The following is a 15,685-nucleotide window of genomic DNA, read 5'->3' as shown; positions in this document are numbered from 1 at the left end:
CTCTCTCTCTCTCTCACTTTCTCTCTCTGTGTCTCCCTCTTCCTGTATCTGTCTCTTTTTTTGCTCTCCTCTCTCTCTCTGTCTCTCTCTCTCTCTGTGTCTCTCTGTCTCTGTCTCTCTCTCTCTCTCTCTCGGTCTCTCTCTCTCTCTCTCTCTCTCTCTCTCTCTCCTGTTCATGTTCTGACATGTTGAGAAACACCGGGGGAGGGAGGAGACAAATAAACCCCAAACAGGAAAAACCGGAGAGCGTGAGAGACGGATAGACAGAGCGATGGAGAGAGGGAGAGAGGGAGGTGTGAGGGTTGTAATAGAGCTCAGGGCATGAGAACGGAAAAGAGAATTTCATGCTAAGGCTGCAGTTGTGGATCGATGCTGGAATTGTTAAGATAAGCGGGACGGAAAGTGAGAGGAGGGAGGACTGTAGCTGTCATTAGAAGACGGAGGACGACTCCGTCATCAGGGTGAGACACGGTGTCATTATTTCTGAGAACAACATGCTGTCAGTTCCTCTCTTGACTCATTCCTTCTCCCTCTTTCTGATTTCTGACTGAACAGCTCCACCAACTCCAGCAGAGGCACGCCAAACGCTGGCAACCACTGATCCTCCTCTTCGCTTTGGCGCTTCAAACCGTGCAACAAAAAGATCCTGACAAATCGAATCGAGACACCGAAGAGGCGATCCATTAGCTGACTCAAGCTTTCCCGGACTGCTCTTCTTGTCAGAATTATGCCTGAAGGCCTGCAGGGGGAAGGACTGCCGCTGATAATGATCGCCTGATGCAAGACTTTCAGGAACCTTCAGTGTGAGGAAATACCCAGAGCTGTCACAAAAGCAGAGGAGTCCGAAAACCAGAGGAGTCACAAAACCAGAGTCACCAGCTGCAGCTCCACCTAAAAGTTGGGAGTAGGATTCCTGGAGGAGCATGGGACAGGGAGCAAAGAGCAGCGAGTTGTCTCCTGGAAGTCAGACGCCCTGGAACGAATGAGTAGAGGCGGATTTTCCAGCTTGCTCCAGGGCCGGCGTTTCTACTGCCGGGAATGGGCCCTGGACAAGCTGCGCCGCTGCCTGGACACCCGCTCCGTGCCGGGGAAGCCGCCGGGGCTGCTGGTGATGGGGGGCCCCGGCGCCGGGAAGACCGCCCTGTGCACCGAGGTGGTGTGGCCCACTTCGAAAGCAGGGTTGGCGGTCGGGCTGGCGCCGCGCTGCCTGGCCTCCCACTTCTGCCAGCGGGAGGACCAGCGGAGTACTTCTCTGTGGAGGTTTGTCCTGGGCCTGGTGGACCAGCTGAGGGCCTCGCCTCTCCTCTCTCCTGGGTACGAAGAGACCCTCAACAGCCCGTCTGTGTCCTCTTGTCTGGAGCCTGTCGCCTGTCAAAGAGACCCCGACGACACCTTCAAGAGGTTTGAATCTCTTTTTTTATTCTTCTGTAAAGAATGTTCAAAGTTGTTGATGTTAAAGTCACATGCTTGTTCTGAGGAGGGTTCATCTTTGTCGAAACAGGTTTGAGGGAAATTTCAAGGCTGCCAAATGAGAAGGAGAGGAAAGTTTAAGGAAAGTGTAACAAGCCTGAAACCCATCCAGGCGCTCTGCATGTGTGTGCTTGTTCAAGAGCGTGGCTTAACGCAGCGCGGTGCACGTGTGGTATCGCTCTGTACATGGTGATGGTTGACTGAAGGCAGGAGCAGCTGAACAAGGGTACGTCTGACACCAGTCAGCCGGCAAACAACTGGGTTTATTGGTGAAAACAACAAGGTGAAAACCTGCGCCGCAAGTTCAGTCTTTGTTTGGTGAATTGACAGTTTCAACATTGGATTGTGGTGACCCAAAACATCCATAACCACCACCATAACCCTGATCATGAGGCTGTGTCATTTGTTTTGTGGTCAACCAGACAAGCTATGATTTGAGACCATTATGCTCTTAATGCCACACAACATTTGATTTGTAGCTTATTGCTTCAGTTCCAATGAGGGCAGGATGGTTAAATCAATACAGCGTATGTACGACATCAGTCCAATCAATGCTTCATGCAGTTAAACAAGTTGCACTGTGTACTTGCTGTTGAATGGCGTGTGAACAACAACACTTTGCCTGGCGTAGTGTAACATATAACGTATAATTGAGCCTTTGCAAAGTCCCGGCCCCCACTGCTACTCCACCACCGTGGAGCCCACACTGTCACTAACTAAGGGTCCACAGCATGCGTTTGAAGGATGTCAAACTGATTCAGCAACAAACAAAAAGGAAACATAAAGGTAGAAGTTAAAGCCTACAGATCACAGTGTAAACCTGGCGTTTCAGACACAAAGCAATGAAATGAAGGAACAACACCGTTCCTGTGAAGCCAAGAATGTCATACGCTAACGATGTAATGAGGTACTCTCCTAATGTTCCACAAGTCTTTACGAAGACGCGTCATGTGTTCTAATGTAAAGTTGACTCACAATGATTTTGAATTATCAGCACTGTAATACAACTTATAAAGAAGCCTTTACAGCTGGTCCAAACAGAGGTGTCTTCAGCAGGTGTTTAGACAGTCAACAGACGTTCATCACAAGAGAGGCCGCGGCAGCAGCTCTTCTTCTTCGTCTTCTATTTATTTGTCCTCTCATGATGAGGCCCATTCACAGCACACACAATGGGCCTCCGCTGTGAATGAATGCTGCTGTGTTATTTACGACACAACTTCCCTTTCAGCGAGGGGGTAGAAGTAGAAGTAGAAGAAGAAGAACAAAGAGGTGAAAAATGCCTCCAGTGCCCCGGTGACCGTCTCGGCGAGGTCGCCCTCCTCTTGCTTCACTCTCTCCCGCCGTGTTTGCTCTGCGATGAGTCTGAGCCGGTCGACACTCCTCCTGTGTTTGCCTACCTCTGGTGTGGAGCACCGGGCTGGATTCCTCCCGGCCCTCACAATGACTCGCAGCCAGACGCTGTTTGTGTTCGGAGCGCTCGAGAGAGAAACCGTGTCACGTGAGAACGTTGACACACTGTTGGTGCAGCTTCTGGTGAATTCAACTGAAGGTTGTGTCATTATTTGACAGTTGGGGTTTCACACCTGTGGCTCACTTGACCTGGAGAAAGATGTCATGTTGCTGTTTCGTCTGGTCCGTGGTTCGTGGTTCATGTCCACACTGTGGTACTACGACCGTACCACGAGGACAGCGGGGGAAGAAGTTCTGAGACGCTTTACCTGAGTAGAAATACCTTGGTCTGAGAATACTACACCGTAGAAGTAAAAGAATGAATTCAAAAATGGGCTCACGTTAAAGTACAAAATGTACTTTAAGTGTTAAAAGTAAAATGACTCGTAATGCAGAATGATTATAGAAAACTATATTTGATTCTGTTGTTATCACTGCTGAATACACAAGAGCATGTTGTAGTACATCAGTGTGGAGCCAATCTTAGATACTTTGTATACTACCGGGTAGACTAGTAGTGTAGTACATACATATCATATATATATATATCACATGTCATGTAGTAAGGTATAGGTGTCATAAGTATCAGAGAATAGACGTACTTAAAGCTCGGGTAAGTATCACCAGAGGAACCAGGAAGAGTTCACCGCATTAAAAAAGAGATGAAGGTGGAGAGCAGCTCCAGAAGTCTCTAAACACTGAAGCTTCAGTCCTTCAGGCCTCCCCCAAAATCATCACAATGAACTTAAACAACCAACTCGGCTACTGTTAGGATCACCCTTTGACTTTGGCGATGCTCAGCTTGTTACAGACGTAGGTTTGTTTAGTGTTTGTTTGTTTGCCAGACGATTTGAGTTATTGATTACAAAACAACATGTGTCATAAATGAAGGTATAAATGTACTTGGTTACATTCCACCGCTGCCTCAGGAGTAAATCTCATGACTCATGACTCAGATCCACGTCGGTGTCACAGAGAGCTCTCTGATGACGAGCGCTGTGCGTGGAGGCTGCTGCCGGACTGCATATGAAAATAATGATGAACAGGTAGCAACGTGATGAAAAGAGAAGTTGTGTTGCTGGTGAGAGAATAGTTGCCGTGCGGTTTCTTCTTTTCGTTCACTTTTAACGAGGAGGAGCTGCCGAAAAACAACACAAACACGAACACGACGCTTCCTCAGCTGCTTCTCTGTGTCCGACCAATCCTCACACTGCTGACATGCATATATACATGTCACCATGGTTACTACATGCTCTATATATACAGCTATTATCATATTATCCTGAGTTTGCCCCACTTTGCTTTTAAACCACAAGCTGCTGGATTTCTGTTTTCATTCCGATAGTGATATTCTCTTATATGCAGTATTTGCAGTCTTGCCCATGTTGCACACGGCACTATTGAAACATGTTCTTTTGTGTGAATGAGGCTCGTCTGGTCAGAGTTTAAATAAGAATGTAATAAGAACGCGTGCTCATCAGTTAAGGAGTCTTACATCCCTGACACGATGTCTGTGTGTTGTTGTGTTACACCATGTGCTTCATTACAAGTAAACTCAACATGTTTCATATTACATGCAGAAGAAAACAATGACGAGAAAGAATGCAGGAAAGAAAAACACCAGAGAACCCACAAACATAAAGTACAGACACAGTATAGTATGATCAGGAGTCATGAGCCTTTGGATAAATAGTGGTCATCAGGCCTGATCCAGGACCAAGACCCTCTCCAGATCTGAATCTTAGTCTAGGTTCAGTATGAAAAGCACCCCCTGAGGACCTGGCCTGTTCGAGACACGCCAACCTTTACAAGCTGAATTAAAGCTCCGGGTCAACGGTCAGCCGCCGTCCCGTGTCCAGGACCACGAGGGCAGAGCGGAGCGGAGAGCTTCAACGGTAATAAAGGATCGTTGACGCTTCCTCCTCCTGCGCCCGGCGAGGGAGTGCCGCTGTAACCGGATGACTAATGCAAACAGAGGTGTGAGAAGCTTGTTGTAACCCAGATGTAGCCGTCACCCAAGGGCAGGGCTTCAACGCGCTTTTAATTGCAGCACATGATAAAAGATAAAATCCCCGTGATGGAAGTCAAGGCTACCGTGGAAGACGATGAGGTAATGAGGTAATGAGGTGACTCAGTGGACGATCACTGCAACAAATCCTCAGACTTTACTTTGAGTAAAAAGAACTTCAGAGCAGAGCTGGAACCTTCTGGAGCAGCAGAAGATGTATTCTACAACTATCTCACATATAGTTATATCTCTCATATAGTTATATCTCTCATATAGTTATATTACATATATATAGCTATATCTCTCATATAGTTATATCTCTCATATAGTTATATCTCTCATATAGTTATATTACATATATATAGTTATATCTCTCATATAGTTATATCTCTCATATAGTTATATCTCTCATATAGTTATATCTCTCATATAGTTATATTACATATATATAGTTATATCTCTCATATAGTTATATCTCATAGTTATATCTCTCATATAGTTATATCTCTCATATAGTTATCTCTCATATAGTTATATCTCTCATATAGTTATATCTCATAGTTATATCTCTCATATAGTTATCTCTCATATAGTTATCTCTCATATAGTTATATCTCTCATATAGTTATATCTCATATAGTTATATCTCTCATATAGTTATATCTCTCATATAGTTATATCTCTCATATAGTTATCTCTCATATAGTTATATCTCTCATATAGTTATATCTCATATAGTTATATCTCTCATATAGTTATATCTCATAGTTATATCTCTCATATAGTTATCTCTCATATAGTTATCTCTCATATAGTTATATCTCATATAGTTATATCTCATATAGTTATATCTCTCATATAGTTATATCTCTCATATAGTTATATCTCTCATATAGTTATCTCTCATATAGTTATATCTCTCATATAGTTATATCTCATATAGTTATATCTCTCATATAGTTATATCTCTCATATAGTTATATCTCATAGTTATATCTCTCATATAGTTATCTCTCATATAGTTATCTCTCATATAGTTATATCTCATATAGTTATATCTCATATAGTTATATCTCTCATATAGTTATCTCTCATATAGTTATCTCTCATATAGTTATATCTCATATAGTTATATCTCATATAGTTATATCTCTCATATAGTTATATCTCTCATATAGTTATATCTCATATAGTTATATCTCTCATATAGTTATATCTCTCATATAGTTATATCTCTCATATAGTTATCTCTCATATAGTTATATCTCTCATATAGTTATATCTCATATAGTTATATCTCTCATATAGTTATATCTCTCATATAGTTATATCTCTCATATAGTTATATCTCATATAGTTATATCTCTCATATAGTTATATCTCATATAGTTATATCTCATATAGTTATATCTCTCATATAGTTATATCTCTCATATAGTTATATCTCTCATATAGTTATATCTCATATAGTTATATCTCTCATATAGTTATATCTCATATAGTTATATCTCTCATATAGTTATATCTCATATAGTTATCTCTCATGAGGACGTTGTCTGTAAATGTCTTCCAGAGGAGATACTAGATTGAACTTTTCTTTGTATTTCTCATAAATTAGTACTCAAACAAGATTGACAAACAATAAGTACAATTCATCACATAAAACCAAATCAAGCAGAACGTTGGTTCTACAAGCCTCTCAAAAGACTTTTTTACTCTTTAATATCATCGTCAATTAAATATTATTTGGTCTTATAGCTGTTTGTTACACAAAATATGCAATTTGATGTTACCTTGGGAACTGGGAACTTGTGACGAGCATTTTTTAGATATTTTAAAGCATTTTTGTTTATTCATGATGAAAATAATCTTAAATTAGTTTAGTTAGTTTTAAAAAAATAATAATTGGTGTAATCTCACATTTGTATCGTCGATGAGGGCCACTGGTCTCTGAGAGACTCAACAGACGTCACAACATGTAAATGTTATTTATTAATTCATATAACAGACATACTGTTCCACACAGCAGACAGCAGATCATTGAGTCTGGTTTCTGTTCAGAATTCTTTCTTCTGTGTCAGGAAGTGGGCGGCTCTCCACCTCCGCTGAATAATAAACCCTGAACTAATGTACACGTTGACACCAATACGTGACGCTAGTTAAGATGTCCATTGTGTAAGGACAGGTTGTGGACAGTTTAATAGAGGAGGTAATAGTTACCTTTTATATTTCAGAATCAGAACAATGTGCTGTAGTAACGCACAACGTCACGGCTGTAGCTCAAACACGGATGAAGTCTCATCGTTATGGATTCATGTGATGTTGAAACGTCCCGCCCCCTCCTTTGCACATGTTCTTCCTCAGACTGATCCTCTGATGTTGACCTCAACATGAACGACGCTGCTTTAACTCCACAGGCTTCTGTGGGATTCATCACCAGCTTCCTGGATTCACCAGAGTCCAGTGAAACGTGCTTGATTTTCTTTTATTCAGCACCAGAATCAAAGACCGTTGATCCTGTTCATGCTTCAACAATCTGAGGTTGTTTTCAGGTTTTTGCCTTCAATTTGGGGGTTTAAAGAAAACCTGTTTGGTGACTAACGATGACTGGACCTTCTGGCCTAAAATATAGACATTAACAGTAATGACAGCACACACAGACGTGGACCCTGTGTTTGCTGCAGGATTATTGGGTTTAGCCTCTGTGTGACCCGTTCACACCAGCCTGCTGTCACAGGTTAATCACTGTGTGTGTGTGTGTGTGTGTGTGTGTGTGTGTGTGTGTGTGTGTGTGTGTGTGTGTGTGTGTGTGTGCAGCTCTGTGCACGTTTCTGATAAACGGAACACTGAATGAAGCCAGACCTGGTCAAAATGTATTATTAAATGTGTGGTTGTTGTTTTTAAAAGTAGTCTTTACAACCCCCCGTCCCCCCCGTCCCCCCCGTCCCCCCCGTCCCCCCCGTCCCTGTCCCCGTCCCAGTTTAAACACAGGTCTGGTGCTGCTTGGCTTTGTTTGGATGGGGTGAACATGGCTTCCTATAATAGCTGGTGTTACCATACAGTTACCAGAGCGTCATCATAGGTGTGAGTAAAGAGCGCTCGTCTTTGGCTCAGGCATGTTTTTCCTGCAGCCTCAGTGATCATCTGGAAGCAACAACTTTGCTCTCAAGAGTCTCCTCTCCCCTCACACAACTTTCACTTTCATGATGTGGTGTTCATGCTCCAGCAGCTCTGTACAGTAATCCTGATGACTGCAGGACTTGATTCTCACATAAGTGAGTCGTTAGTTTGAACTAGATCGAGGACTGAAGGGTTTTATTACAGACGTGTATGTGACAATAAATGAAATCAAAGCTCAGGCACATTACATTGAGGGCTTTAAGTGTCTGGAAACAATTGGTTGAAGTACTTCAAAAGGAGAGGTGCATAGTACAAGTATGGTAGGATTGTGTGTGTGTGTGCGTGCGTGCGTGTGTGTGTGTGTGTGTGTGCGTGCGTGTGTGTGTGTGTGTGTGTGTGACCGTGCCCAGGGTGGAGTGGGATACTTCAGAAGTTCCATGTACCTGAGTCACCATGGGATCACAGCAGGGTGCGGGTGCTGACTGTGCTATTCAAAGGACGGTTGCGCTGGGATTTATATTTCTTTGCCAAGTTCTGAATTCCTTCAATCTTTCATCATAATCCAGAGTTTAATCACAGTAGAAGATAATGTAGTTCCCTAGTCACAGTTGTATTTCCGTGTTAAAGGTCTGAGGCGTGTTTTGAGGGGAATGTTGTTCTGTGATTGTAATCACTCTGCAGACATTTAACCTCTTCCCTTGTGTGTCTTGGCTCTTTCTCACATGTCCTTAGAGCAGTGTTGGGACCCCTGTTAGACCTTCCTCCTCCTGCCCAGACTCTGATGGTGCTGGTGGACTCCCTGGACGTAGGGTGCGGGGCAGGCGAGGGGAGTGGAACGAGCGGCTCCATTGCGCAGCTGCTGGCCGCCAATCAACACCTGCTGCCCGGCTGGCTGCTCCTGGTCTGCTCCGTCCGTCGCCAAAACAAGGCTGTGTGCAAGATGTTCTCCGGTATATACACACTTACACACAGCAGAGAGAGGAAATACCTCTTGATAGTTGTGCCAGAGAAGAACCAAATTAACATATCATTGGTAAAGTAAATGTATAGACTATATTGGGTTTAAAAATCCTGCTCTTTCTGTGTTTTAGGCTTTCGTAGGATCTCTCTAGACGATCTGCGTAAACCCCCGCCTGTCCGTGACGTGCAGCAGTATATCCTCTGTCGGCTGGATGAAGACGCAACACTTCGCCGTCAGCTCACTCCCGACACGGCCGACATGCTGAACCTGCTGCACATTAAGAGCGGCGGCTGCTTTCTCTTCCTCGAGCGTGTGCTGGATGGTGTGGGAGGTGCACTGGTGGGTCTCAGGGAGATCCGGGACATCCCCGGGACTCTGAATGGCCTCTACCTGTGGTTGTGCCAGAAACTTTTCCCCCGGGGGCTCTTTGTCTTTGTCAGGCCTCTCCTCAATGCACTCTTGGCTGCCGCAAGGCCCCTCACGCCTCAGCAGCTTTTCACGGCAACATGGACACACGACACCTCGCTCAACCCCCAGGACTTTCAGAACAAGCTCCGAACCCTCACACCTCTCCTGATCGATGGCCCTGGGGGAACCAAACTACTCTTTCATGCCAGCTTTGCTGAGTGGCTGACGGACGTTAAGTATTGCACACAGAAGTACCTGTGTAGCAGAGCAGAGGGTCACAGTATGCTTGCCATGGCTCTGACTTTGCAGGGACCCCACCTGGACATTGCGGACACTTGCCAGCTAGCCACACATTTAGTTTTGTCAGGTCACCATAAAGATAACCCCTCATTATTGGCACTGTGGATGCTGTGGGCAGGTGTGCCTGCTCTCACGACTAGTGGCAGTATTGCACTAACCCCATCCATAAGCCAGCCTCCTGTTTTAGTCAGTCAGGAAGTCCTTCAGCTGTTAATGAGTTGTGGGCTCGTCTCTGCAGCCTGTCTTTCATATTCACACCCAAGTGTTGGAGTGCATTGTACGGGTGAAGAGGGAAGTAGTTTAAGACAGGCTTTTGAAAGGGACGTGTCTGTAAAGAAGCTCCTCGGCTCTGTAAACCAGCCTGGTTCTGCAGATGGACAGATGTTGCTTGCCAATGCGGCCCACGAGGGTTCTGCAAATGTAGCCAAACTTCTCCTGGCTCGTGGATCTGACCCACTGGTCAGTGATCAACAAGGTCAAACGCCACTCACTTTGGCTTCCAGGCAGGGGCATGTGAAAGTGTTGTCTGCGCTCCTGGATTGGACCAAGAGCCAGGGGCCAGAAACTGCTGTGCGGATGATGGAGCATGTCAACAACGAAGGCTGGACTGCACTGCGCTCTGCAGCTTGGGGAGGACACGGCGAGGCTGTCCGGCTGCTGCTGGACGCAGGAGCAGATGTGGATGGATGTGACGCTGAGGGCCGTACTGCTCTCAGAGCTGCTGCGTGGGGGGGGCATGAAGAAATTGTCCTGACCCTGCTGGACTATGGGGCGCAGGTTGACAAAGCTGACAGCATGGGCCGCACGCCGATTATCGCTGCTGCGTATATGGGACATCATGAAGCTGTGGAGATACTGCTGGACCACAAAGCAGAAGTTAACTTAGCTGACGGAGATGGGCGCACGGCTCTGTCGGTCTCTGCCCTCTGTGTTCCGACAGCAGCTCGGGTCAAAGGTTACGGTGAGGTAGCAAGTCTGTTACTGGAGCGTGGAGCAGATCCAGGGCACAGAGACCATGATGGAATGACACCATTGCTTCTTGCAGCCTACGAGGGCCATGACGACATAGTTGAACTTTTGTTAGAAGCTGGTGCCGATGTAGATGAGACTGCTGGCCCGAACGGCAATGTCTCAGCAGCAGCGGCTGTTACTCCCTTGCTGGCAGCGGCAGCAATGGGCCACATGAGGACTGTGTCACGGCTGCTTTTCTGGGGAGCAGCTGTGGACGCCATTGATTGCGAAGGCAGAACGGCACTCTGCCTGGCAGCAGCAAGGGGCAGTGTTGAGGTTGTCCGCGCCCTGCTGGACCGAGGCCTGGACGAGAACCACAAGGACGACCTCGGCTGGACTCCGTTGCACGCTGCTGCCTGTGAAGGCCATCGGGCTGTGTGCGCTGCTTTGACGGAGCAAGGCAGCATGGCACGTGTCGGAGAGATGGACATTGAAGGACGCACGCCTCTTATACTGGCTGCCCAGGAAGGTCACTGGAGCACCGTCAGGCTGTTGTTGGACAGACGTTCTCCCATTGATTACAGGGCGTACGATGGACATTCTGCCTTGAGTGCCGCCCTACTGGAGGACCATGTTGAGGTTGCCGAGCTGCTTATGAGGCGAGGGGCTGATACTGATGTTCGGGACGCGGAGGGAAGGCCTCTGCTCTACCTCCTGGTGTTGGAGGATCGCCTCGAAAAGGCTAATCTCCTCATAGAGAAAGGAGGGGTGCCCCTGGAGTCCCGAGACTCTGAGGGCCGTACAGCACTTCATGTGGCTTCCTGGCAGGGGTGTGTTAAGATGGTAGACCTGTTGCTAAAGCATGGGGCAAACCCCAATGCGCAGGACACAGAGGGGAGACCACCAATCCATTCAGTGGCTTGGACAGGACACGCTGAAGTAGGACATCGTCTCCTTGAGACCAGTGGTGTCATTATAGACCTTGCGTGTCAGCAGCGGGCAACAGCTCTCAGCATCGCCGCCCAGGAGGGACATGCAAACATCGTTGCAATGCTTTTGGAAAGAGGTGCAAATCCCAATCACATGGATAAATATGGCCGCAGTCCCGTCAAAGTGGCTGGGAAACACGGGCACTTCATCATTGTCAGACTCTTGGAGAGCTACGGAGCCAAGCCATACGTAGGCCAGTTGCCTAACTCTAGCACTGTCTCCCCTTCAAAACCCAACAAGATCCTCTCCTCGGGCATCTTTGAGAGTAATGGAAGTGAAGTGACGGCCTCCTCTTCAGTATCTTCTCCCGGCTCCACTGGCGAACGATTCCACTCCATGCAGAGCTCCCAAACCTCATCTACCTGCCACTCGCTGGCGACGGTGCAGACAGTGCCTGCTGACAGCCTCAGCTTCATTCAGCAAATCCAACAGCACTCACTGCCCCGCAGCCGTAGCCGTCCCTCCACCCTCCCCCCGCCAGGGAGCTCGGTCGTGGGCAGCCTCCATGGAAGCAGTCAGAGGCATCCCAAATTCAGCCCTCCTTCCACTGTTTGCACAGTCGCTGCCATGGTGCACAACTGTGCACTGCCTCAGAAAGGCTTGTCATCTGGACTTGAATATCATGACAAAATGAACAAACAAAACTCAAACTTAATCAAAGCAGACAGGACTACTAACGCTGGTGGCAAATGGAACTCAGTCATGGCTTCCCTTGGGATAATGCCAGGGCAAGATAGCCCCGCAGTTGGTGCTAAAAACAGAGAAAGTCCTCCTCTGGGCTACCCATATAGACTACAAAGCCCACTTCAAGGGGAAGCTTGGGATTCTCTACCCCAGAAGAACAATTTGTCACCTGCGTGCTACAGTTTTAGCCCAGCTCCACCTTGCAGTGCCTTGCCGGAGGATGTTGTGGTCGGTATGACAACCACAGACCCGCAACTTAATCTGAAACAGGCCATCAAACTGCAGTTTGAAGGGCCCACCAGTGCAGCCTTATACAAGAGAGAGACTCCCCTGTGACAAACATACTTTGTTGGAGTATGTGGGTCAGTGCAGAAACAAATAGTCAATTCTCAGTAAATGAAGTAATTTAAAGAAGTAATTATTCAAGCAGACTGCCAAATGTTCTCTGGTTGCAACATTTCAAATGTGAGGATTTTTATATAATTTTACATCAACATATTAGGGTGTAGTCATAGTTGTTTTGAATACCCAGTGTGGGTATTTACTGGTGATGTTGCGGTACCAAAACAAAAATAGTCTCTGGTGCTGCAGACATTTTCATTTGAATGACAACATCTTTGTTTTAGGTGGAGTTGGACATTTGTGCAGCTAACAGACGAGGCGGTTTTCACTGTGTACAAAGACTTCCTGGGTTCAGAGGAGAGAGGAAGTGATCTCTCTCTCCTCCCCCCTTCAGAGAATCAGAGGAAGAACGAACTGAATGACATCAAAGCTTTACATTCCGGCTTTTCCGTTGCCTGTTGTGTGTGTTGAGCAGGGCTCCCAGACAAGATCCTGCTTATTCATTTAAAGTGTAAAGCATAACTATGTTCATTTTCAAAGTAGAACTTCTTTTACAGTTTGGATTATGTTTTAAATCATGTTTTTGCCGGTAAAAGACCCGTTTTTAAGCAGTAAACAACTTAGTTTGAGAGCTTTAGGCTTGTGCCTTGATCTTTATTGAAGCCTTTGATATTTACTATAAACCGGCCTACAACAGTTTGCAGAAACGCCAACCTACCGAAGCCTGACCCAGTGTGGGGTTTATGATACAAACCATAAAAGACAGCCAAGTGTACTCAACCAACTTGGCTTGCTCGCAGTGTGTGTGTGTGTGTGTCTGTGAGCAGGCAGGAAGGAAAGTGAAAGTTGGACCGTAAACACTGGGGGTGGTTTGTGGGAGGTTTGTTAATTCCATACTTGTACATTCTCACAGAACAATTTCTAGTTCTTTATCATTTTTGCATTGGACTGATATTTAATTGCATTAATTCATTAAAGTGGTAAACAGTGCCATACAACCTGTGTAACTCTTCCATGTCTGCTTATTTGTGACTAGTTCATGCTCTACACTACTGAATGTCACAAAGCTTCTGATGTAGTAGCAACATGCAGAGATGAAGTCTGGCAGCGGGCTGTCGGTGGCCATCTGGGAGTATCAGACCGAGCGCTTCTAGACTGAAACTTGAGAAAGGAGTCTTTGTGATATGTTGTATCTGTGAAACTCTTTTGGTATTTGGACCTTGAGAGCCACATTTCAGAACTGCTTTTCTCATGTGTGCGTTCATAAAACAGCAGCGGTGTGCTCTGTTTGCTGTCGATGTAAGCTCTGTTGTCGACTGTTACCTTGACGAAGGTCTAAAGCCTCAAAGGCTTTATTAAATGATACTTTTTTTTTCTTACTGATTTATTCATCTCCCTTCAGTGCATTAGAATTCCCCGTCATTTCAGTCCCCCAACATGTCATTATTAATGTTTTCTGACCAGGAGTTGACATTTCTATATCCAGAACTGCTGTAGACCCATTCAGTCCAGAACATGGAGAAACCCCACAGAAACATTCATTGTTTCAGGAAGACTGACAAAAGAAGTGCTCCATGAGAAAGCTACATATAATGGAACAAAAGCTGACCCAGATGTGTGGTGGGACTTTGGCTGACGTGTGTTTAGGAGGTAGAATAACTCTTGAGCCCTATTTTTAGGCCTCTGCTCGAAAATTGTATAGCCATACTAAAAAGAGTATATTTCTGCAACTACAAGGTCTATTTCAATAGTTTTGGTGTTATAATAAAGGGAACACGTGTGAGATTTGTTCAGATGTGTAAAATCAGTATATATGTTACTGCTTAAGAGTAAATGAAGATGGCACACAGCACAAATTGAACATTTTAATTTTCGCCTTAAAAAAAAGCACTTTCAGGATATTTATTTCTGATTTTTTGGCTCTTTTTACACTTTTTGCTTCCATTCCAAAGAGCATTTTGAAAAGGTCAGTTTTCAGTGGTGGAAAATGTCAGCTGGCTGGGGCAGGAAGGCCAACTTGGAGAAAAAGAAGCGCTTTGAAATCACACGCATCAGTGAAGACTCAGTACAATCTGCATCCAGCAGAGTGTACCGAGTGCACTTTATTTTAGTTCCTCAGTCAGCCCCGTCACCAAGGTGACTGACGGAGAGAGAGATGGCGGTGCGTGTGCACGCTGTGCGTGTGCACGCTGTGCGTGTGCACGCTGTGCGTGTGCACGCTGTGCGTGTGCACGCTGTGCGTGTGCATGCGTAGGCCAGCCGCACGTTGTGCTGACAGCTGTGCTGCTGCTCTAATAAGGACGAGCTGGAGAGGAAAGCAGTAGCTTTCAACCGCTCTGCCTCTTTAATCCAATGCTCTTCAATAGAAACATCACCTGCACATGGGTCTGCTTAACACCGTTAAACACTTTACACAGTAACTGGGGAATACAGCAACATTGGTGTTTGCTTGACACAATGAGAACCGTAAACTTTAATCTGGTAATTCTGCGTCGGTGTCTCGTGCGTAGGAGTCCGGCCATTTCCATAATTCCTCCTCCACAGCTCAAGTGTTAAGTCAACATCAAGGAATACATTAAGCACAATATTAAGATGTTCTTATATAAATGTGTTTATCTATAACGCTTTCTCCTAACAGACAGAGTGACTGAGCAGGTGGTACGTTTATTTGAAATATTTACTTTGGTTCAAATCCAAATGTATGAAAAGATTAAACAGTTCTTTTTATCTGGACCCTTTATCTGGACATCTACTGTAAATAAAAGATTTGATTTATTAAAATATATGACTAAATATATAAGAGCGGAGTGTGGAGTGGAGACAGTGGAGCCAGTGATGGAGGCTTCATGGTGAACGTGGAGAGAAGGAGTCAGCTGACTGACTGAGGAACAGGAAAGCTGTATGACAGGACGACCAGCTGGCTGTCTGGAGAACAATGGAGGAACAGGATAGTTCATCAGCCCGGAAACAGCTGATGGGAAACAGGTGAACCCGATGACCGG

General features: G+C 45.7%; 1 protein-coding gene across 3 annotated transcripts in view; it reads left to right on the top strand.

The window, feature by feature from the left end:
- ankrd50l (ankyrin repeat domain 50-like) overlaps positions 1-13,685 on the top strand; it is a 16,583-nt gene extending 2,898 nt beyond the window's left edge. The window contains exons 1-4 of one of the 3 annotated variants that reach the window (XM_068736675.1): positions 277-461; positions 556-1,401; positions 8,780-8,997; positions 9,139-13,685. In XM_068736675.1, coding sequence (XP_068592776.1) covers positions 983-1,401; positions 8,780-8,997; positions 9,139-12,677 — 4,176 coding nt within the window. In that variant the 5' untranslated portion in view covers positions 277-461; positions 556-982 and the 3' untranslated portion in view covers positions 12,678-13,685. Of the gene's footprint in view, positions 1-276; positions 462-555; positions 1,402-8,779; positions 8,998-9,138 lie in introns of those variants that run through there. The other 2 variants (XM_068736674.1, XM_068736676.1) reach the window with 2 other exon arrangements.
- Positions 13,686-15,685: the final 2,000 nt, after the last annotated feature.

The sequence above is a fragment of the Cebidichthys violaceus genome, unplaced genomic scaffold (genome assembly GCF_023349555.1).
Source record: "Cebidichthys violaceus isolate CVI_PGR_0920_01 unplaced genomic scaffold, fCebVio1.0.p SCAF_71, whole genome shotgun sequence".
NCBI lineage: Eukaryota > Metazoa > Chordata > Actinopteri > Perciformes > Stichaeidae > Cebidichthys > Cebidichthys violaceus.
Note: the sequence above shows the minus strand (reverse complement) of the source record. Positions and strands in the feature narration are given on the sequence as shown.